Source organism: Arachis ipaensis, chromosome B10, assembly GCF_059453495.1.
Source record: "Arachis ipaensis isolate K30076 ecotype BB chromosome B10, ASM5945349v1, whole genome shotgun sequence".
NCBI lineage: Eukaryota > Viridiplantae > Streptophyta > Magnoliopsida > Fabales > Fabaceae > Arachis > Arachis ipaensis.
In genome coordinates this window covers 16,178,805-16,201,930 of record NC_142435.1, presented here as the reverse complement: position 1 = coordinate 16,201,930, position 23,126 = coordinate 16,178,805, and the positions used below count along the sequence as shown (strand labels likewise).

Sequence of the window (23,126 nt, the reverse complement as noted above, 5' to 3'; positions counted from 1 at the left end):
TTTTTAAACGTATTAAAGATGTTTTTTCCAATAACAAAATTAGGGGTCATTTTTGTAAGTGTCAAGATATTTACTCTTTTTTTATACAAAATTATGTACAGAACGAGAGGGTCTTGGTTTCAAGGAGGAACATGGGTTCGTTTGAGCGGTCACCTGATGCACTAGTACCTTCCCCTTAAAAGGCAAGTTACTCTCATGTTAAAGCAGAGGAGTTTCACTTTGGCTGTGTGTTATTGTCAACTTTGATGGAGATAGGGTATCGTGGGTCGCATACGTTTCATATGTTATGGGATGCCACTTACCATCTTGGCCATTGGGTAGAATTTATGTAGGTAGCACTAATGTGACACAAGAGCGAGAATTACAGAGCTATCAAGAGAGATGTGGCATAGTTGAAGAACTGAGTGAAAAAACAGTTCTGTTCTCCTATTACCTTAATTTAAGAGTTATTATAGAATTACTTCGTCATTTTACCAATCATTTAGAGTTTACTAAAAGTCTAATTAGGTCTCATCGTTTTGTACTTTGGAATATCTTGGGCTTGGAAAGACTAACGATCAAGATTTGCCAAGTAATGAAGCAAATAAGTTAATATCGATTGAACATTGAAGGGTATCTTCCTATCCTTCCTGCTTCGATCCTAATGGCCATGTCGCAGGGAATAAACTTAGAGGCAGTTGGAGAAGATTAAACTTGGAGGCACTTGGAGCATGTCTTTTTTTTAAGGTTTTCTAGTTGGAGGCACTGATGGTTTTGTCTCTTTAGTAGTGTTGATGAGCCAATTTTAAAGAGCACATTTATCAAAAAGGCTTAAATTTTAACACCCACTTATCTTTTATCTAATCCCATCCTTAACTACCAGGATAGTTCACGCAACATTCAGAAATCAGAAGGTACTCTATTTATCGTCGATATATAACTCATATAAGGATGGATTTGAAAGACAGGTTTTGACTAACATTAGTAACACTAATATATCAGTTCAAAATTTAATCCCCTTAAATTTAATCAAGTAAATTTAATCCCCCTATTATGTCCCTAATCATTTGTATAGTTAATTTCAAAATTTTCCAATTCGCCTTCAACTAAAAAGACGACTTCTTACAAAGCGCAACAGAAGAGTCTGGCCATCCACCAATATATCAGTTTAACATCACAGCCAAAAGATGGGGGAAGGAAAAAAAAAATAGACCATGCCATTTGAAACTCATAAGGACTATTAGCAGCATCATGATGAAAATAAAAAAAGACACTTGGAATCTAAAGATACTAGAACTTTAGCATATATGGGGTTGCATCTATTATGGTTACACACCACAAAAGAAGCAATACCCTTCTTTCTATTCCTTCTTCTTTTGTGAATCTTTCTGTTGTCCCCTCTTTCGGATTCCGAGGCAAAACCGCAGGCGCCAAGCATCAACAATGGACTCAGGCAATGAGTATGCTAAGGCCCAGAGAATGGTGTGAGGCCAGTATGGTGTGCAGCGAGGTTCATAGCCTATCCATCTCACACCAGCTTTGGCATATCCATCAGTTGACGGGACGAAGAATGAAGATCTTCTAATTGATGCCATCTTTGTTGCCACATATAATGGAACCTGCATCAGAAAAATCTCAAATCAGAAATGGAAAAAAATTCACAGGAAAAGATCTTAGCCGTAAAAGCAAACCAACCCATTTCAATATGAGAGTCAACTGAAATATTTCATAAATAAATTAGTTAGGTAGACAGGTTTCCAACTTTTAGAAGTTAACAAGAAAAAAAGGGTGGAGTGAGGGAAAGGAAAAGATGAAAATAACAAAGGCATCCAAGAATATTGAATTGCACTATGCATCAACCTAATAAGATTCGCGATCGTCGACAACGTTTTCCAGTTTCTAAATCCCATTGACGACGGAATCATATGCAACATGTCAATTTCTAAGAGCATAGGACAAAAACAGAGCACCATAGCAACTTCATGTGAATAATAAAGAAATTTATGAAACAAAAATGTTCCAACAGTGGCTAAAATGGTTTAACATTTGCTGCTTTCTTGTCATCTTTTCATAAAACAAGTTCCACACAAGGATCGAATACTAAACAGAATTAATCATAACACAAGATGACATGAAGTCCTCTGCTTGCAGCAAATTTTAATAGCCACAGTTATTTCAACTCAATAAATAAATAACATACAAGTGAAGGAAGTTCTCAGTTTTCTCCATCTATGGTTTATACAAGGAAGAAGTCAAACCATCTTTTGCTTCAATTTTGTACAATAATGAAATTGAATTGAATTCAGTTTAGGCTAAGAACACCACTTTCAAGCAAACAAGAAATCAAAACGTACTAAAAAACAAGAACTCAATACCTGACACTGAACATCAATTCCACTCTTCTTGTACTCCACATACAAAGATCTGGAAAATTGATCAATGTACCTGCACCAAGACAATAAAAAACCTCCTTTTAACCCATATAAGTTAACATATCATACAATACATATAATATTCATATTATGGTAGGACTACTTCTGCAAATGGATTTTTTTCATTTTCTTTTTATTTTACCAATCCATAAGGTTCGATCTCGACTCTCGTCTCTCGAGACCATGCTTAAGGGTTCTCAAACAAGCATTTACTGAAGCAACTATGGTACTAAAATTCCAATCTAGTCAAAGGAAGTTACAAGTTACAAAACCAAATATCACATAAAAAATGTGACAGCATAATAATAATAATAATAATAATAATAATAATAATAATAATAATAATTAAAACACTAACGTCTAGCACATAAAAAACAGAACAGGAAAAAAGACTTAAAAAAAAAAAGAAAAAAAAAAAAAGGAAAGAAACTCACGCTTTGGAAGCAGCGTAAACAGCGTAAAGCGGATCCGAAGGTATAACAATGGCGGCACCAGAACCAATATTAACAATGGCACCCTTCTTCCTCTTCAGCATGCCAGGAATAACCGTCTGCGTAACCTTAGTGGTTCCTTCAATGTTAACCCTAATCAAATTCCTCAAAAGCCCCTCATCCACTTCGTGGAAGAATCTAGCGTAAGGGTAAGAAACCCCAACGTTGTTGATAAGAACACCAACGTCCAATCCTTCAATTGCATCTTGGATCCTCCTCATGCCGTCGTCGAGATCGCCGGCGAAGTCGACAACGACGGTTCTGACATCGATTTTGGGGAACTTGGCGGTGATGGCGGCGGAGACATCAGCGAGCTTGTCAGGGCTTCGGCCGACAAGGACGAGGTTGAGGCCGTTACGTGCCAGCTGGAAGGCGAAGGCTTTTCCGATTCCGTCGGTTGGGCCGGTTACTAGGGCCCAGGATCCGTATTTCTTGAGATTCTTAGCGGGCCTGAGGAAGTTGACGTAGGCCCATCTGAGGAAGAGGAAGAGGAAACGGAGGAGGGTGAGGGCGCCGAGGCCGAAAAAGAGTGCGAACCAGAGCGGTTGGGTTTTAAGGCGGTTAAGTATGCAGCACTCCATATTGATGAAATGAAAGTGTTATGTTTTGTTGAGTTGAGTTGAGTTGGATTTTATGGAGAGAGAGGAAGAAGAGTATGCATGTGTATATGGGTAGAGTTAGATGAGCGGAAAACTACCAGAATTAAAGGTGGGGTTGGGTGAGTGATTATTAAATGTTTGGGGTTTTACTGCGGGCAGAGGCAGCTGCGGTATCAATGAATTGTGTGTTGGGAATAAATAGTATGGGGGCGAAGCGGAGTCAACGAGGAGTTTGGGGACAAGGACAACAAACAGCATGCAATAAAGATTGGTTTACACTGGCTAAAAAGGTTGGCTTAAGATCTCTGTATGCGAGGAATAAAAGTATAAAACTCACGTTAACAGCTATTTTATTGTTAAAATTAAAATATGGGTTTTTGCACTTTTTGTAATTTTAAGTTTTTAACGAAAAAAATTATTTTAAAATTCTTATCAAGTATCTTTAAGTGGATTATTATTAAGACATTAAAAATATTCTTATTTCTCATTTAGTATATTCTAATATTTTTTCGTATTTTATTCATTGTTAATTAAGTTCTAAAAGTTTATCTCTAAGTCTAATACTAAAAACCAGGTTCAAGATAGAATATCTAAAGTCCTAAAGACTCGACTTGATGATGATTGAGAATTATTTCAGATTTTAAAAAAGATGTTACACTTTAGAATTATCAAAGAGATAGATGAGCTAAAATGATCTATAAAAGTTTATTTATAATTTTAAAAGTTGTTATATATAATATTATATAATACTTTTTTATTATTTCAATACAATACAAATTATGGTCTAAGGAATAAGAATTATAATTTATCAAATATATTATATGTATACTAAAAATTAGTTATTAATAAGTTATTGTATTTTTTTTTTTTGGTGACTCAACAAGTTATTGTATAGAACTATATATTTGGTGTTTAAAATTATTTTTATTATATGTTGTAACAACTTTTTTATTATGAAAAGTATGATTCTTCTATTATTACAAGGTTTGATATTTTGATAACTGATTATTTTTTTAAAAAATATGTAAAACAATATATACTAAATTTAGGACCTAATTTGAAATTTTTGAAAAATTTAGGTATTTATTTATTTTTATTTTTATTATTTATTTATTTATTTATTTATTTTTTTGTAGTGTAAATGTTACTTTTCAGTTTTCAACAACATTTTTTCTATAAAAAACAGAAGCCGTGGTATAGCACTCTAGCGTCATTGCGGAAGCTGTGGTTTAGAGGTTGTTTTGTTTTGAATTTGATTTGTTTGGTTGGTTTGGTTGGTTTCGTTTTAGATTTTGTTGATTAGATGCCGCAAACTGCTCCTACCTCCCGCACATCTATTCATCTTATGTTATTCATGTTCATCCCCAATTACCCCCCCCCCCCCGCCCAAAAAAAAAGTTTTTCATATTTTTTTAATATTAGATCAATTAACCTCAAATAAATAGAAAGATAAATCAATCTCTAATAATTTTTATATATGTTGAATTAGTCTTTTGTTTTCTAAAATATAATATAGCAAATCAATTAGACTGTTTGAAATTTTAAAAGATCAAATATTAATTTATTTTTTATTTTATTATAGATAAAATTTGTTTAATTTTTAAAATTAGAAACTAATTTATCATTTTTCTTTGTTAAAAATTAATTTATTTCACACAAACATTATTATAGAAAAATTTAGAATATTACTCAAAAAGAGAAAAACACGAAGTTGTACTATTTTATCGAGATAAATTGTAGGTTATATTGAGTTCTTAAATATGGAAGAGATGGACCAGTCTGATACACAATGAATTTTAATGATGATAGAGCAATCAATGAAATATAATTAGAGAATAACTGTATTTGGTGTATACTAAATTTAATAGGAATAAAACACAATTGTTTGAAAACAAGCAATAGTAGCTTAAAAAAATACAAAAAAATTATAAGTAGAGATAAAAATATACCAAAATTTTTAACGTTAAAAACCCCTTCAATATGAAAAACAAAAATTACGGACAACCAAGATTAGAAAAATAACTTCACTATGATTAAGATAGAGTATAAAAGAGTCATAAATTACTGCAGAAAAACAAGAATAAAAAAGATAAAAATATCACAAAAACAGAACTGCTACTACATGACTAATATCTCTAATTATAGACTTTATATTGGAGATCCAAATGTGAAAACGAAGAACTAAGTGTCTGAAACACGTTGTCCAAATTTGAGCTTGATCCATCAGTTAATAAATCTGCAACGACCAATTTACAGAGATAACTTTGTGTGTGTGCGAAAATATTTTCTCTCTTTTCTTCTCTCTAGTGGTTGGTGTTCTCTCTCAAATGAGAATTTTATCTTACAATCCTAACTCACCTCAACCACTTCACTCTCAGCAAAAAGCAACCATGAATTTGGATACTAACATTTGAGATTTTTCTCCACATAGGAAAGGAGCCCAAAAACCCAACAAATCTCCCCCTCACAACTATGTGGAGGTAACCGCCAATGTGGCAATTAAACAACAAGCTTCAAACTTCCACCTTAGTAATGCATTGGTCATCATATTAGAATCTTTCTCATTAATGTCGACCTTTTCAAGTTCTAACAACTCAGCATCCAAAATCTCACGTATCTAATGATACCTCACATCAATATGTTTGGATCGAGAATAAAAGGTAGAATTTTTACCAAGATATATAGCACTGTGACTATCACAAAAGAACACATACCTCTCTTAAGCAAATATGAGTTCCTTCAAAAATTTCTTCATCCAAAGCATCTCTTTTCACGCTTCGATAATGGTAATAAATTCAACCTCTGTAGTAGACAAGTAACACATTTTTGCAATCTAGATTGCTAAGACACAGCTCCACCTGAAAAATTGATCAAGAGGGTTGAAATGGACCTTCTAAAATTAATATCTCCTGCTATGTCTGAATTAGTATAACCAACTAGAATAGATTTCTCACTTTCATAACACAACTTCATGCTAGAAGTACCACAAAGATATCTCATTATCCATTTTATAGTATTTCAATGCTATCTTCCTGGGATTGAAACAAAATGGCTAACACAATCAATAGCATGAGCTATATTCGGTCTTGTGCACACCATAGCATACATTAAACTACTCACGGCTGATGCATATGGAACTTTTTTCGTATTTTCATCTCTTCTTCAGTTGATGGATTTTTCTTGCAACTCAATTTGAAGTGTGTAGCAAGAGGAGTACTAACAACCTTTGCTTTCTCCATTTGGAACCTGTGCAACATCGTCTCTATGCATTTCTCCTGTGACAACCAAAGTTTTTTCTCCTTTCATCATGCTTGATTCTTATACCAAGAATCTTCTTTGCTGATCCAATGTCCTTCATTACAAATGACATTGCAAGTTGCTTCTTCAACATGTCAATCCTAGAAATATTTTGACAAACAATATGTATTTTATCAATATATATCAAAAGGATAATAAAATCATTACTAGCAAACTATTTAACAAATATACAATTATCAGAAATAGTCTTTTTGTAGCCTTATTCTGCCATAACAGACTTAAACTTCTTGTACCATTGTCTCGGAGCTTGCTTCAAACCATATACACTCTTCTTTAGTTTGCAAACATGATCCTTTTTTCCTTTTACCATGAAACCTTCAAGTTATTCCATGTAAATTTTATTCTTAAGATCACCATGAAGGAAAGTAGTTTTCACATCTACCTACTCTATCTCTAAATCAAGACTTGTAACCAGACTAAAAAAAGTTCTAATAGAAGATCTTCTCACAACTAGTTAAAATATTTCATTATAGTCAATTTTCTTTTCTGTCTGTAGCCTTTGACCACCATTCTAGCCTTGTACCTTGGAGACTGAATTTTTTTTCATGCTTCAACCTACAAATCCACCTGTTCTGCAAAGCTTTCTTCCCTTTTGGCAACTTCACAAGCTCAAATATTTGATTATATACAAGAATTTCATTTCATCTTGCATTGCATCAAACCATTTCTTATTGTCATTACCTTCCATAGCTTACTCATAACATTTAGGTTCTCCCCTAATGACAAGTCATCTTAGGTTAGTTTCACAAGCCTATTTCATTAATTTTTATTTGGTTTTCATGCATTTTTAGGCAAAAAATAAGTGTTTGAGTGAGAATTTCATGCTTGTCTTGATTCATCAAACATTGGTAATTTTATGCATTTTTATTAGATTTCTAGCAAGATTTAGTTGATAATATGAATGATGGAAGATTTGATGATTATGCCAAGGCTTTGATGTATCTATTTGGTTGATCATAGGTGAAAAGATGAAGGAAAAAAAGCAGAAAGTACAAAATAAGCTCAAAGGAAGAATTCTGGACATATTTTTGAAGTTTGAGCACGCTTGGAGTCTTAGGCTACGCTTTTAAGCGTGGCCCATGATTTAAACAAAGAAAAGGCTCTTGGCGTGAAAACGCTACGACGCGCATGCGTACAGGGCGCGCACGCGTCGGGAAAGAAATTTTGAAGACCCACGCGTACGCGTGGAAGTAATTAGCGCTCATTTGCAAAGAAAGCGCTACGTTGCATGAGTGAGCGTTTTCAAGCAAAATTTGAATTGGGAATGGAAGTTCATCTATCGACGCGTACGCGTGCATAACGCGTACGCGTGGGTGTGACTTATCTGAAGAAGGACGCGCAAGCGTGGGCTGAGCGGCAGCGTGTGAAGTGGCATTTCAGAAGACCATACGTTCGCGTAGGTGATGCGTACGCATGGGACAGCGTTGTCAAAGCGAGCGCTACATTCACAAAGTGAACGCTGATATGGACGCGCACGCGTATAGCACGCGTACGCGTCACAAGCTCAAAATCTGAAGGTCACGCGTACGCGTAAGTGACGCGTACGCGTCGATAGGCGAAAACGCAAAAGCACGCATAGGCGTGCAGGACGCGTACGCATGGGTAAATGAACACTGCACTCAATTTGAAAATGCTCCGTTCTCCTTGAAGTGCAACTCTGCCTCAATTAATCTGATTCAAAGCCCATCGAAAATTAAAAGCAAGCAGAGCCCATTGATATCACTCAAAGGCACAAGAAATAGTTAGAATAGGAATTTCATTTGAGTTGTAATTTGTTTTCAATTTTAATTTCATTTGTAATTTAGAAATGCCTATAAAAAGGCTTTAGTTCTGTTAGGAAAGTAGAGCGCTGGAGTAGGCTGCAGTAGTAGTAGGCAGTAGTAGGAGTAGGAGTAGGAGTAGGAGTAGAATAGAAGGCTCTCTTGAAACACTTTTATTTTTCTGCACTTTCTACATTTCAGTGTTGAATTCAATTTGGCTTATGCAAATTTCAGTTTCTGATAAGTTTCTTCTGTAAATTTACTTTCTACAACTTTACATTTGAGTTTGCTGTGATCTGAATTTACTTTTCATGCAATTTAAATCTTCTGCAATTGTTCTGAGTTCTGATTTACTGCTTTAATTTTCCTGCACCCAATTCCCTTTACATTTGATGCAATTTATTTTTCTTGCTCTTTAAGCTTCTGATGATTTACATTCTGCACTTTAAATTCACTGCAATTTACTTTCTGCTGCTTCAATTTCACCCAATTCACCACTATTAGCTTGACTAGACTAATCACCTCACTAAAGTTGCTTGATCCATCAATCCCTGTGGGATCGACCTCACTCTTGTGAGTTATTACTACTTGATGTGACCTGGTACACTTGCCGGTGAGTTTGTGTGAAATCAATTTTCCCTCATCATTCCCCATCAGTCAAAGTCACATACCTATTAGTAAATGTCACATACTCATTAGGAGGATACCTCATTGAAGGTCATCACTCTCTAGTAGACCTCCTAGGATGGAAACATGGTGGATTTTCAGGTAACTCAGGTTGATTGTCGACATCATCATCAACTGAAGCCTCAAGTGGATCTCTCATCTGCTGATCATCAGGAACTAAATGCTCATTTTGCTGCATATGATCCTGAGCTTGATTCCTACAAGTTCTGGTGAAGGAGGTGGTTGAACTGGATCTACATCAGTCAAATCACAATTCTTTTGTGATGGATTATTCTTTATCTTATCAATGTTCTTAATGGTATGGTCTTCAATAAACTCCATATACGACTTCTTACAAGCTTCTTTTCAACTGAATCATAAAGCTTATAACCAAACTCATCCTGACCAAACCCAATAAAAATGAACTGCCTTATTTTCACATCTAACATGGACTTCTCATCCTTTTAAATAATGAGCAAATACTTTGCATCCAAAGACTCTCAAGTGATCATACGTGACATCTTTCCAAGACCAAAAATAATTTGAAACATTATTGTCCAAAGCAATTGTAGGACACAAATTAATCACATTAGTCGCTGTAAGTAATACTTCACCCTAAAAGACTTTAGATAGCTTAGTTTCAGTAAGCATACACCTAATTTTTTCAATCAGTATTCTATTCATCGTTTTTGCTAAACTGTTCAACTCAGATGTTTTAAGAGGTGTTCTTTCATGCCTAATGTCTTGCTGCTTGCAATACTCATCAAATGGTACACAATACTCACCACCATTGTTAGTGTGAATACATTTAAGCTTTTCATCTATCTACTTCTCAACCAAAGCTTGAAATTGTTTGAACTTTTTCAAAGCATGGTTCTTTGTCTTCAAAGCATAAGTCCAAAGTTTTCTTAAATGATCATCAATAAAAGTAATAAAGTAAACAACTCCACTAAAAGACTATACCTTCAAAGGACCACAAATATCAGAGTGCATAAATTCTAAGAAGTTTGATTTTCTTGAAGGTTGATGCTTCTTGAAGAATAATCTTCTTTGTTTGCCAACCATGAAATGAGAACATTTCTCCAACTTTGCATTCTTCAAACTGGAAAGAACATCCTTTCGAGCCAAACAATTAAGTTCTTTTTCACTAATATGACCAAGTCTTCTATGCCACAAGATACAAACTTTTTTATTTTCAATCGCATACACACTACTTTTTGCAATCATGGCATGCATCCTATACAAATTTGAAGTACCTTTTTTTTCAAGCTACCACCAAGTTGTCTGCTTCCATTGTCCAAAGCCGAAAGTATTTATAAAGCCTTCATTATCAAATTTTTTAACTGAAACCAAATTCAAGTGAATATCTGGAGCATGTCTAACATCTTTGAGTAGCAACTTCATTCTCATATTAGTCTCAAGACAAATATCTCCTATACTGATCACGTTGGCCAAGCCATCATTATCCATCTTAAGCACTCTAAAATTTTCTGGAGTATAAGAAGTGAACAACTCCTTCTTTGATATAACATGTATTAAGGCACTACTGTCAATTACCTATCTAAACACATCATCAGAAACAAGATTGATCTTATTCTCATAATCAACAATGTCAATAATAAGATCATCTGAATAGTAGATACACGATTATTACCACCATCTTTCTTCTTTTCTTGCTTACTTTTGTTCTCCTTTTTTCAAACAAAATAATATTTTAGACGTGACCCATTTTATGACAGTAATGACACTCAACATTTTTGTATCTTGACTTGGATTTACTCCTGCTTTTACCTCTATTCTTTTGACCTTTGCTCTAATTTCTCCCTCTGTTTTCAGTGAATAACATTTCATATTGTGACAAAAAAATTTGCGTCTTTCTTCTCATCTCTTCATTTAAAATGTTATCTTTAACAAGTTGCATAATCACTTTACCATTTGGAGCAAAATTAGAAAGAGATATACGAAATATCTCCCAAAAATCCGGTAGAGTATTTAGCATGGTTCTGAAAATCAAATCAGACCGGTCGATTCAACTGGGTTAATCAAGAACCGGCCTCCTAGCTGGATCAGTTGAAGTAAAAAACTGCGTAACAAAAAGATAGTAAAAAAACTGGTCGAATCGGTGGTTAACTGGTGAACCATTTGAATCAGACAAATTTTTTTTTTACGGTTTTTAGTTCAGCCCTAACTACTAGATGATGTCGTTTTAGGAGTGTTTTTTTTTTAAATATATAAATGAACAGATTCCCCGCTCTCTCTCTCTCTCTCTCAACCAATAATAACCTAACCCTAAACCCATTTAACCTTAGAAATCAGAAGCAGGAAAGTCCCAAATTCAAACTTCAGTAGCAGTAGCTAATGGTAGCGCTCAGCATCCTTATCATCGCCGAACTCTTCTCCTCGGCTAGAGGGTGTCGCCGTCGCCTCTGGAAGTCGGCGCTCTTCTCGATCCTCTCATCTCCTTACATCGCGTGATAGACTGATCGGAGGTCTTGGCGTCGCCATCGCCATCGCAAATAGCTGCTCGGTCGCGAACGGTTTCTCGATCCCCTTCAAGCGCATCCTTTCTCTTTGTGGAATCACTTCTCAGAGCCTTGTCGTCGCGAACTGATCCTCTTTCGAGTTTACTCTCTATTCGAGCTCACTATGTTACTGTCCTTTCACATTTGTGTCTCTGGTAAGCCACTACTTCTTTAGTTTTAATTCCTAAGATTCTGAGCTAAGTTTGTGTACTAGATTCTAAGTTGGGATTATGTTTTGAGTTGGGGTTATTGAATGCTGAGTTTGGATTCTTTGTTTAATTTTTTTATTTTTAGATTCTTTATTTTTAGATTCTAAATTTTTTTTATTACTGATTACTTAACTAGAAGTCTTTGTTAACATTTCTTTTTATAAGTTTGTATTTTTCATGGTGTAAGTTCATTGCTGTTCATTAATGTAAAGTTAATCTCTATGTATAAGTTTTGTATAAGTTGATTAATAGAATATATTGTTGAATTTTGTTTTTGATTCTAAATTTTTATCTGCTGTAATGAGTATTAATATCTTTTTATTGATTATTTTATTAAACCTTAGGAGTTAATTAAAAAAATTTTATTTTGTGAATTTTTAATGATAAATTATGAACAAGCTATTATGTAAAATTGTAAAATTTTAAATTATATTAGTTTAGAAATAGTTGAATTTATATATTTAAAATTATATATTAAATTTTTAATAATTTTATTTAATATTTAACTAAACCGATTGAACTCCGGTTGAATTTCGATTGGACCACTAAACCGTTGAACTAGTCACCTTACTAATTTATTGATCGGTTCGGTTCTTACAACCTTGGTATTTAGCAATCACAATTCTTGAACCTCATCTTCAAACTTAATTCTCAAGCTTGACAACTGATCAAGAACCCCTTGAAATTTATTCAAGTGATCTAATACTAGTAACTGATTCATTGTATCTCAAAATTCATCAACATATTCAACAAGTACAATTTATTATTGCCGGACTTGGAAGCATATGATATGAGGATTCAATTTGATTCCATAAAGTCCTAGCATGAGTCTCATTAGCAATATGATTATAAATATTATCATTCACCCATCGCCTAATAAAATCACAAACTTGATGTTCAAACTCACATTTTTCATCTGTTTTAGACTCTGGTTTTAGTGTAGCAAGCACTCATAGATTTTTTATAAACAACAAATCTTTCATTTTATTTTTTCATAGATGGTAATTAATACCATTCAAACTTATCATCCTAATAGAATTATTTGCCTCCATCTTGCAAACAAGTTATAACCAAATCTTTAAAATTGAGCTTTGATATCAAATTATAGAAAAAAATATACAATACTCTACTTGCAAGAATTAAAGAAAAAATAACAACCACTCATAAATAAATAACAGTAGCAATAATACACCAATTGCAGCGAAAAAAGCACAAAAAAATATTAGAAATAGAGACAAGAACACACCAAGATTTTTTAACATGAAAAACCTCTTCAACGTGAGAAGTAAAAATCACGAGTCACCAAGACCAGAAAATTTGTTTCACTATGATAAAAATAGAGTACAAAGGAGTCACAAATCTCTGCACAAAACATGCATACGACAAGCCAAATAATCCAAGCATCAAAGCTTATAAAAACAAGAACCAAGAAGATAAAATACCACAAAAATATAGTCGTTATTGTGTGGCCAATATCTCCAACTATAGACCTCTTATTGAAGATCCGAACAGTAAAAATAAAGAACTAGGTATTTAGAACACACTGTCCAAATTTGAGCTCGACCCAACGGTTAACAAATCTACAACAACTCATTTATAAAGACAACTTTGTGTATATGCGAAAATACTTTCTCTTTTCTCTTTTCTTCTCTCTAGTGTTTGATGTTCTCTCTCAAATGAGACCACTCTCTTACAGCAAAGAGCAACTAAGAATTTACATACCAATACACTACAACACACGCGGTGGTTCCCTGCGCCGAATTTCCTGCGGTTTCACAAGACGCAGCAACTAAGGGTGGATTGCTGCGATTCATCTCCAAATTAGCCTTCCGACACCAATTCCTTCTGCTTTTGCATCGAACCCACCAAGCCCGCTGCTAACCCCAACCGATTTTCTAACCCAACCGCGCCTCATTATACCCAAAATCAAGTATCTTAGAAACCCGCCAAAGGAGAAAGCAGAGCGCGCGAAACTCTTCCCTAATCTACCGTGGCCCAATCTGTGACCGTGGAGTCTCGTGCATGTCCATCCAGCCCTCTCCCTCCTGCCGTCGACCCTGTCCGGAATCAGATCCGCAGTTCAGCTCTTCATCGCGCGAACACATAAGGGGCAGAGGCACGAAACACATCTCCCCGCGCCCATCCTTGCTGCCGTTCAAACAAAGAACACAACTACAGGCTGAATCTTGCTTCTCGTTGCCGGTGGATCCATCGTCGACCAGCATCGTGGTTTACAATTCTGGTATGTAGAAAACCCCTCTTTTCTTGTAAGGTTCTAGTTTGTTCTTTGCTTGTTAGCTCTGTCTCGCATATGAATTGTTAATGTTAATGAGGTTGTATGAGCCCTAAAACTAGAAGTAGATAATTTCTATCAATTATATCTACAATTATAGTCCAAAATAATGAATCCTGTTATCAAATATCAATGAAATAACAGATTGGTTTGAATTTGAGTATATACTCTATCGATTCGAAGCTCATTTAGTGGGACTAATTAAGAACTTTACACAAATTAGCATTCAATAAAAAACCTGTTCATTGGTGCCATAGAATTTCAAATAATGAAACTGCATAAGGTTAAGAAGACTAATGGGTTCAGCAGAATTGATGCAGTAGATGAGAGGTTATAGCATAAAATAATCTTGTTATTATTGCTTTTTTGTTTTTTTTTGTACAAGCGCAGTAAAGTTCATATAATTATAGATAATCTTGTTAATTCATAATTATGTCCTGGTTACTGTATAATGTATTTTGCTCAGTAAAAGTGTTTAGCCATTGAAGTTAACAATTTGACAAAATGGCCATTTATAAATCTAGTTCAAAACTTCATAGAGTATCAAGCATTAAAACAGAAAATTTTAAGTGAAGAAAAGCAAGAGTAATTAATAAGTTGAGAAGGTTCTTTCCTATAATTGGTTGTGACATCAAATCAGCCTACTTGATGTATGTATTGCGTGTTCATTCAGAGAATCACTAATAACATTGTCACGGTTGCAACTACTCTTAGAATCACATTGTCTATTATCTTCTGCAGTGTCTTGTTCTCTTGCATATTTGAAACTACAAACTCAAGAAAGTGAACTTCTATTCCAACCATTTTTATATGTCTTCCAATTCCAAACTCGTGCATTAACAAACATAGAACCAACCCCCATTTAATTTGCAATCTAAAAGTGAATCATACATGCAGTACAATATTATGATTTTGTATAATTTCTAAGGTGATTTTACTCTCTTTCCGCCACTTCAATATATTGTTCTGTTTCTATAGAATTTCCCTTCCTTATTTCTTTTAATTAGAAAACCTCACATGATTTATTATAATACGTGTCACCTAAACCTTCAACATTATGGTGTGATCAAAGAATGAGTAATTATTTAATAGAGAATTAAATCATGGGGTGATAGTGAAGATCAGATGTATAAGTTGCTGTCAATTTAATTAAGATGTTGGTCGAATGCCATTAATGTGTATTTATTTTTTTATTCATTCTAATGATTGACTTGGTCATATAAGAGTTTGTCTCATGGTGGTGGTGGTTAACACTGGCCATGTCAGATTGCATGAACGTCGAGACTGGCATGGCTGGATGAGCAGCAGCTGCATATTTAATGGAATGGTAAAGATTAGACCAATAAGAAACACTGGCTGGTTAATAAGTTATTGCAAATCAAGATTCAGGAAGCAAGAATTCTGTTTAGTGTTAACATAACAAAAGTTAATCACAATATAAACTGAGATTGGTAAATGGAGAAGCTCACCAAATGAAGTGAAGATAAAGTTTCAGTTCTAAAGTTTGATATGTGTAGGACTGTTATCTTTGCAAAGAACTCAAGTAATATATTATGCCAACTTGTCATGTTTACCAAGGTATCTAATTCCGCATTTGGTATAAAAAGGTCAAGACTGTTGAAGAACGATTCAAAGCTTCTGTTGAGGACCGAAGAGAACACTTGGAATCCCTCCTGCGTGAGTGCACGAAAGAGGACGCAGGTACATTATTAATAGAAAATTACATCATTTTCTTCCCCTGCCTCATACTTCCTGATTCATCTGATAATAAATTGGCTTTAGGATTTCCACTTTCTATGTTGTACTATAGCTTGGTTTGCTTATTGGGAATGAATAGAAATCCTAGCAATGTGTGATTGCGTCATGTCAATCATCAACTCTCCTAAAGTCTGATTCTTGGCAATATTCTTTGATTGTACATGTATTTATGTTTATCTTGGCTGGTGATTATTCTTATCCAACGGAACTTCTTATGCTGTTAATAAGTTACACTCTGTAACATTCAGCTAGCTTAGTGGTTTATATTTAGTTTTATTTATTTATAATCAAGCAGTGTGAGTTGTGTTGAGGATAGATATATGATTTTCCAACTATGCCGTGAAGTTAACTTACTATATATTAACTTATATTTCATAATAGAGAAGTTTAATTAGCAAGGGTGTATTCCTGAACATCTAATAAACAAGGATACCGCAATATGAAAAGGCAATATGGAAGATGGGAAACAATGGCTGGAAGTTAATACTAACTATTTTAAATTGTTTAGACTAGCTAATGACGTTTCAGGAAGACGATAGTGCAGTATTTTTTTGTTCAATTTTTTCTGTTATTTATATTTTTTGTTTTTTGTATTTTTACACTCTAACTTCTGTTCCCCCCCTCCTTCTCTTTTTTTTTTTATAAAGGAAGCTCTTCTTTTCCATTTCAATTTTTCGCTTTGGAACCAGAAATTCTTTCTTCCAGTACTTTTTTACCAGTGCAGAATTAGAACATGAGTAAGCAACCTTCCATCTACCATTTATATGCTATCTATTATCCCGAATACAAGTACCTTTATCTCTGTTTCATTCCCAAGTTATGCTCCCATTCTCTCTATGGGATTACTTATTGAATTAAAATATGGTGTTACTCTCCCATTAAATAACTGTGATAAATTTAATTTATGCCTTCGGATTACTTATCATTCGTTTATACGATATCGTTAAAGTAGATATAGACAAGAGTTGGATCTCGAAGCCTCGAGGTAGTATCGATTATAGGGCTGGCTTGGACAAATTTTTGGACTTCGCATTTGCGAATGCATCATCCGATGGGATGATACATTGTCCATGTCCTTCGTGTGGGTTTCGGATTTTCCAATCTAGAGAGGATGCCTACGATCATCTGCTGTTAAGACCGTTTCCTGCTAAGTATACCTTTTGGTTACATCACGGCGAGAGACGCGTAGGAGAGAGATCTACTGAGACACAAGAAGCTGACCCGGATAGCGTCTGCCAAGATCCAATGCGCGACATGCTTCATGAGGCATTCAACCTGCCAGGTTTCATTCCCAATGAAGAAGAATCAGGCAACATGGATTCTGGAGGGGACGCCGAAGAGTTGCCGTATCTGTACAGTGAACCTAGTCAAGCGGCCCGTAATTTTGATGAGCTGCTTCAGGATGGAGAGCAGGAGTTGTATCCGGGATGCACAAAATTCTCAAAGCTGGCATTCTTGGTGAGGCTATACCATATAAAGTGCCTGTGCGGAGTGAGCGACAAGGCTTTCGGAATGATACTAGAGCTACTAGGTGAGGCCTTTGAGCATGCAAAGATTCCGGCCTCACTCCACGATGCGAAGAGGACCATACGAAAGCTCGGCATTGCGTACAAGAAGATAGATGCATGTCCGAATGACTGCATGCTATATCAAGGCAGCGACCAAGAACTATCTAGGTGCAAGGAATGTGGGACGTCGAGGTGGAAGCAAAAGACTAGGAGGAATTCCATTGTCTGGATCAATGTAGTTGTTAAGAAGAATAGGAAGCCCCAGGCGGCGAAGGTTCTTCGTTACTTTCCCCTTATTCCACGACTGCAGCGGATGTTCATGTCTAGTAAGACATCGACTGACATGTTGTGGCATAAGAAAGGTTCTAACTCAGATGGTTTTTTGAGACATCCAAGGGACGGAGAGGCATGGAAGGCATTTGATAGAAGATATACTGACTTCAGTGGTGATCCGCGCAACGTTCGCTTAGCCTTGGCTAGCGATGGCTTCAACCCCTTCGGAAATCTCAGCTCAAGGTACTCGATCTGGCCCGTGATCCTGATCCCCTACAACCTACCCCCATGAATTTGTATGAAACCCAGCTCTTTCTTGCTGTCTATGATTATTCCCGGTCCCAAGATGCCTGGTAATGACATAGATGTCTACCTACAGCCCTTGATAGATGAGTTGAAGCAGTTGTGGGGTGGTGTTGATACGTACGACGCTAGCGAGAAAAAAACATTCAAGATGCATGCTGCGTTGATGTGGACAATCAGTGATTTTTCAGGGTTGGGCAACTTATCTGGGTGGAATACGTACGGTGGGAGAGCTTGTCCTACGTGCAACTTAGATGCTGAGCCTAAACGACTCACCTTCAGTCAGAAATGGTGTTTCATGGGTCATCGGCGATTTCTGAGTCAAGGTCACAGATTTCGGCAGGACCGGGTCAGATTTGATGGCAATGTAGAGGTCAGACGTCCCCCCGTAACATGTTCGGGTGGAGATATTTTGAGACAGTTGGATAATGTGCATGCCAAGCATGGCAAGAGGCAAACGGTTATCGGTAGAAGAGCACGCGGACAACAGGTTGCATTACAAGATGAATCTCTTTGGAAAAAGAGGAGTATATTCTTTGAACTACCGTATTGGGAATATAATTTATTGCGTCACAATCTGGACGTGATGCACATAGAGAAAAATGTGTGTGACAACATACTGAACACGATACTGAACGACAGTGGTAAATCCAAGGACAACCTCAAAGCTCGAAAAGACCTCCAACTGATGGGAATTAGGCATGAACTCTGGCCTCGAGAAGATGGAAAGTATCCCACTGCAATATTCTCCATGTCGAATTCACAGAAAGACGTCTTTCTTAGGAATTTAAAGAACGTGGTCTTCCCAGATGGCCATTCGAGCAACATATCTCGCTGTGTTGACCTACAGCAGCGAAAACTATCCGGCTTGAAAAGTCACGACAACCACACGCTTATGGAACATCTTCTCCCAATTGCTATAAGGAATGTATTGGAAGCCCCAGTGGCAGTCGTCTTGGCTGATTTCTCAACTTTCTTTCGACGACTATGCAGTAAATCTATAGACCCTCAACAACTTCCTCTCCTACAGGAACATGTTGTCATCACTCTTTGTCAACTGGAGATAATTTTTCCACCATCTTTCTTCACAGTCATGGTACACCTAACCGTGCATTTGGTTGAAGAGGTACGCCTAGGGGGCCCGGTGCATTATAGGTGGATGTATCCAATTGAAAGGTAACTAAATGACTAATTTTACAATGCAATTATATTGAAAGCGAACAACCTAACATCCATATCTTGCTGGTAAAGGTACCTATGTCGTCTCAAGCAGTACGTGCGTAATAGGGCAGCACCGGAAGGATCGATTGCCGAGGGCTACTTATCCGATGAGATTCTCACTTTCTGTTCACGATACCTGGATAATGTTGAGAGCAGGATCAATCGACCATTACGTGTTGATGATCGACCGAGCGAAGATGTGACTGTTACCGTTACAAGCATGTTCCCATCGATTGGCAAAGCGGTGGGGGCTTCAGCATGTATGAATCTTTCACCAACCGAGAGACTCCAAGCACATCGTCACGTATTGGTTAATTGCACAGCAGTGGAGAATTTCTTAGAGTAAGTGTAGTTATTTCAGCTCGGCCGATGATGTACCCCAAGGCAATATCTGTTAAACCATTTGACAATAAATCCATGTGGTATGTCCAGGGAGTTTAGGGCTAGCAGAAAAAGACAGCTACGAAGTATTGGGAAAAGAAATGAAGCCTACATTGACAAGGTTGTCCACAGAGAATTCGCCGAGTGGTTCAAGCATGAGGTAAATCTTCTGCATGGCTAATCCATTTTTAGTTTCGATGGTATCTTGCCTTCTTTTACTTAACTAAAAAAAAAGTATATTTCATTGGTAGATACCATTGGGAAGTACTATGCACCCGAGAGAAATGCAGTGGCTCGCATGTGGCCCCAATATTCAGGCAAGGCGCTTTACGGCGTACAATGTCAATGGATTCAGGTTTAGGACCCTATCAAGAGAGGATGGAATGAGAACCCAAAATAGCGGGGTTTGTGTCACTTCTGACACTAGAAGTTATGCAAGCGCTCGTGACAGTAACATGGCTGTTGGTGGCGTCGTGTATTACGGAAGATTGGTAGACATCATTGAGCTGAATTACAGTGGTCAGTTTTCCGTGGCCTTGTTTAGATGCATATGGGTAGACACCACGTCTGGTAGAGGCATAAAACAAGACATTTTGGGCCACACCTGTGTCAACTTTAGTAATCCGATACACACTGGTGATCGTGAAGATGACGAGCCATACATTCTCGCATCCGAGGCTCGCCTAGTATACTATGTGGACGATGAAGTCGATAAGGACTGGAGTGTAGTAATCCATGTGAAGCCGAGAGATTTGTTTGACATGGGTGAATACAATGAACACTGTGAGGTCGAACTTTCCCTCCAACCAAATCCGACTGATTTGTCTAAGCATGATGTTGACGGTATTTCATTGACCAAAGATGGCGACTTGGAAGAACCCACGACTGACGCCATTGATACCGGAGAAGAGGCTGCTGATTTATAGATAAATTTGGCTTGCAATATATGACGTGCACACCAATATAAAGAGAGTTATTTAATTGTTTTTTATTTAATTTTGGTTTTTTTTTATGGGTTTGTACCTTCAAAATTGATATCCTTGACCCTTATACTTAGAGTTCTCTTGCTCAACTTTTATGTGTTGGGACCTAACAGGGAAATTGGAGGAGAACGAGCTCTTTATGTGTGCAAGCAGCTTTCACTTCATCCACTCGATGCAAGAGGCATCTCCGTTCTCTTCCCTTGAGCACGCAACTTCTTTCGCTCGGGAGTTATGGTTCAACAATTCGCCTATTAGATCATGGTTGGATGCATTCTCCGCACACAGGCACATAGGAGTTGCTATTAGTAGAGGGCCTACTGAACTAATATCGGTACGTGGTCAACCTGGCCCACCGCTCATGAGTCCTTTTACATCGTCTACCGGCGACAACTATTTGAGTGGATTTAGTATCTTGTAAACATAATACAAAGCAAAATATCTTATGATTTGTATGACCTGTAATGTTGTAGGATTTGAATCAACTCGGAGCAAAGTACCGGAAGAAATTTGGCTTCGAATTCTTTACAACTACAGATATGAGACATTCGCATAGGATATTAGCGGAGGTGAAGGTAAAAAGTCAGTTTACACATTAAATCTATGATTTGCCCAGATGGAACCACTTATATTATATTTATATGTGATATTTAGACATATGCCATCAATTCTTTTCTTCACCACTGCTTTCTCAGGTACAACAATCTTTTCTGGATCTAGGCTTGTGCGTTGTCAAAACGGTAAATTTCTAAAAAAATACAACAGAACAGGTTGATCAACAGCTGTTTTGTGCTGTCATGCTATTAATTGACTCTTTTCAAAAAACTCATTATTTAAATAGAAATCTGTTTTTCTTGTCTCCTTCTTGGTCATACTTGCTGATTTGCATTCTTTTGGAGTTCTGGCATATCGATCAGGCTCTCTTGCTCATTCAATTACACGAATCACATTTTTTATTGCTCCTTCCTATCACTTGAATTGCCAAATTGTACTAATGATGTCAATGGTCTGAGTTTATGCTGGTGTGTTGTGAAAATGGGGAATCATTTAGATGCAAAATCTTTGTTTCTTGTCTACTTCTTTCTAGCAACTTTGAGAATTGTTACCATAGTTCAGATTTCATAGGCACTGTCTCCCTAGCTCTTGGATTGCCCCATTGTTTTGAATATCACTTTGTTCTGATATAGGCCCGATGCGAGAACAATCTCCTGGTTGAACTGGATATTGCATCCAAACAGGAATTCATTTTCATAGAAAGACAACTTACTAAACTCTGGGAACGTAAGTCAAACAAGCCTTGCATAATATAGTAACCTGACCCTGTTCTCTATAAAATGTGTAATCTTATTCCAATCGGTTTGTTATGCTCTATCTTTCAGGACTATCTGAAGAGAAGCTTCAAGAGGACACAGACGACATAGGGGAGATAGTTCAAGACTCAATGGAAGAAGAACTACTGCCCAGCAAGAGTTCTGATGAGGTTGCTTCGACCGGTCAAAAGGCTTGTTTGAGAGATTATGACCTCAATAAGATACCAGACGAGAACGAGAGACTATGATTCATCTCTAGTTTGTATTCTTGTGATGGTGTCTTGTCGAATGATATTTCTCAGTGTCTATTTCCCTAAGGGCCTGTTATGTCTTGGATGTTATTTCTACCACTATCTTGAAGATTCCCTCCTCATTCTTTTTTTTTCAAGGCTGTGCACATGTCATTTAGATGAAGACACGGATTTTGGTGATACCATGTTTTAAATATTTATTTAAAGATTATTATACAAAGAAATTTAACTAACGTGATAATTTATTTTGTAGTTCATTATTACTCTGTCTATCATTATGAATTTTTTGGCTTATTTGAGCCAGCTATTCAAAGAGAACCATTTAAAAATTTGTAGCAGTTATATAACATAAGTGTGTTGAGTAATTGATTTGAATATTTAACATAATTAGACTATATACCATCCGGCAATAATGAATTTTACATGTTGAAAATTGTTTTCACAACAAATATTAGGTGTAGAATTTCATTTTTAGATTTGAATTCCAATATTCACTTACATAATTCAAATAAGCAGTTTAAGGGGTCTCATCCCCCAATATATCGAATTATGCCATGGAAAATGAATCAAGTATGTGTTAGTGCCTCCTGCTTCCTCAACACACGCACTTAAAGAGGATAGAAAATGAATCATTATCTCTTTCGTGGATCAAAGGTAAATAAATCATACTGATAGCAATACTATAACTTAGGCACATTGATAACTTTCCATTTTGGTTGGGCCCATTTTGAAACCAAACACAGCTCTATTTTTTCATAGATAGATAAATCCACAGATAAATGTTACAACCTTTTATTTTGGAGTTCCCAATAGCATCATTCTAGCTATTTATTTTATATATTTTTTTCTTGAATAACCAAAGAAAGAATACC

At 36.2% G+C, this 23,126-nt stretch overlaps 3 protein-coding genes across 3 annotated transcripts; 2 read left to right on the top strand and 1 right to left on the bottom strand.

The window, feature by feature from the left end:
• Positions 1-1,054: 1,054 nt before the first annotated feature.
• Positions 1,055-3,821, bottom strand: KCR1 (beta-ketoacyl reductase 1). Its single transcript, XM_088506467.1, has 3 exons — positions 2,846-3,821; positions 2,355-2,424; positions 1,055-1,598 (listed from the first exon to the last, which is right to left on the bottom strand). The coding sequence occupies exons 1-3, from the start codon at positions 3,481-3,483 to the stop codon at positions 1,341-1,343; spliced, it is 966 nt and encodes a 321-aa protein (XP_088362593.1). The 5' UTR covers positions 3,484-3,821; the 3' UTR covers positions 1,055-1,340.
• A 9,882-nt stretch (positions 3,822-13,703) lies between these two features.
• On the top strand, positions 13,704-22,478 carry LOC148579246 (uric acid degradation bifunctional protein TTL-like). The gene is made up of 6 exons (XM_088506714.1): positions 13,704-14,218; positions 15,877-15,970; positions 20,810-21,027; positions 21,167-21,268; positions 21,881-21,974; positions 22,073-22,478. Exons 3-6 carry the CDS (start codon positions 20,836-20,838, stop codon positions 22,249-22,251), a joined length of 567 nt encoding a protein of 188 aa, XP_088362840.1. The 5' UTR covers positions 13,704-14,218; positions 15,877-15,970; positions 20,810-20,835; the 3' UTR covers positions 22,252-22,478.
• On the top strand, positions 15,504-20,639 carry LOC110268513 (uncharacterized). The gene is made up of 7 exons (XM_021114774.2): positions 15,504-15,596; positions 15,877-15,970; positions 16,980-18,051; positions 18,118-19,287; positions 19,363-19,674; positions 19,765-19,873; positions 19,965-20,639. The coding sequence occupies exons 1-7, from the start codon at positions 15,504-15,506 to the stop codon at positions 20,637-20,639; spliced, it is 3,525 nt and encodes a 1,174-aa protein (XP_020970433.2).
• Positions 22,479-23,126: the final 648 nt, after the last annotated feature.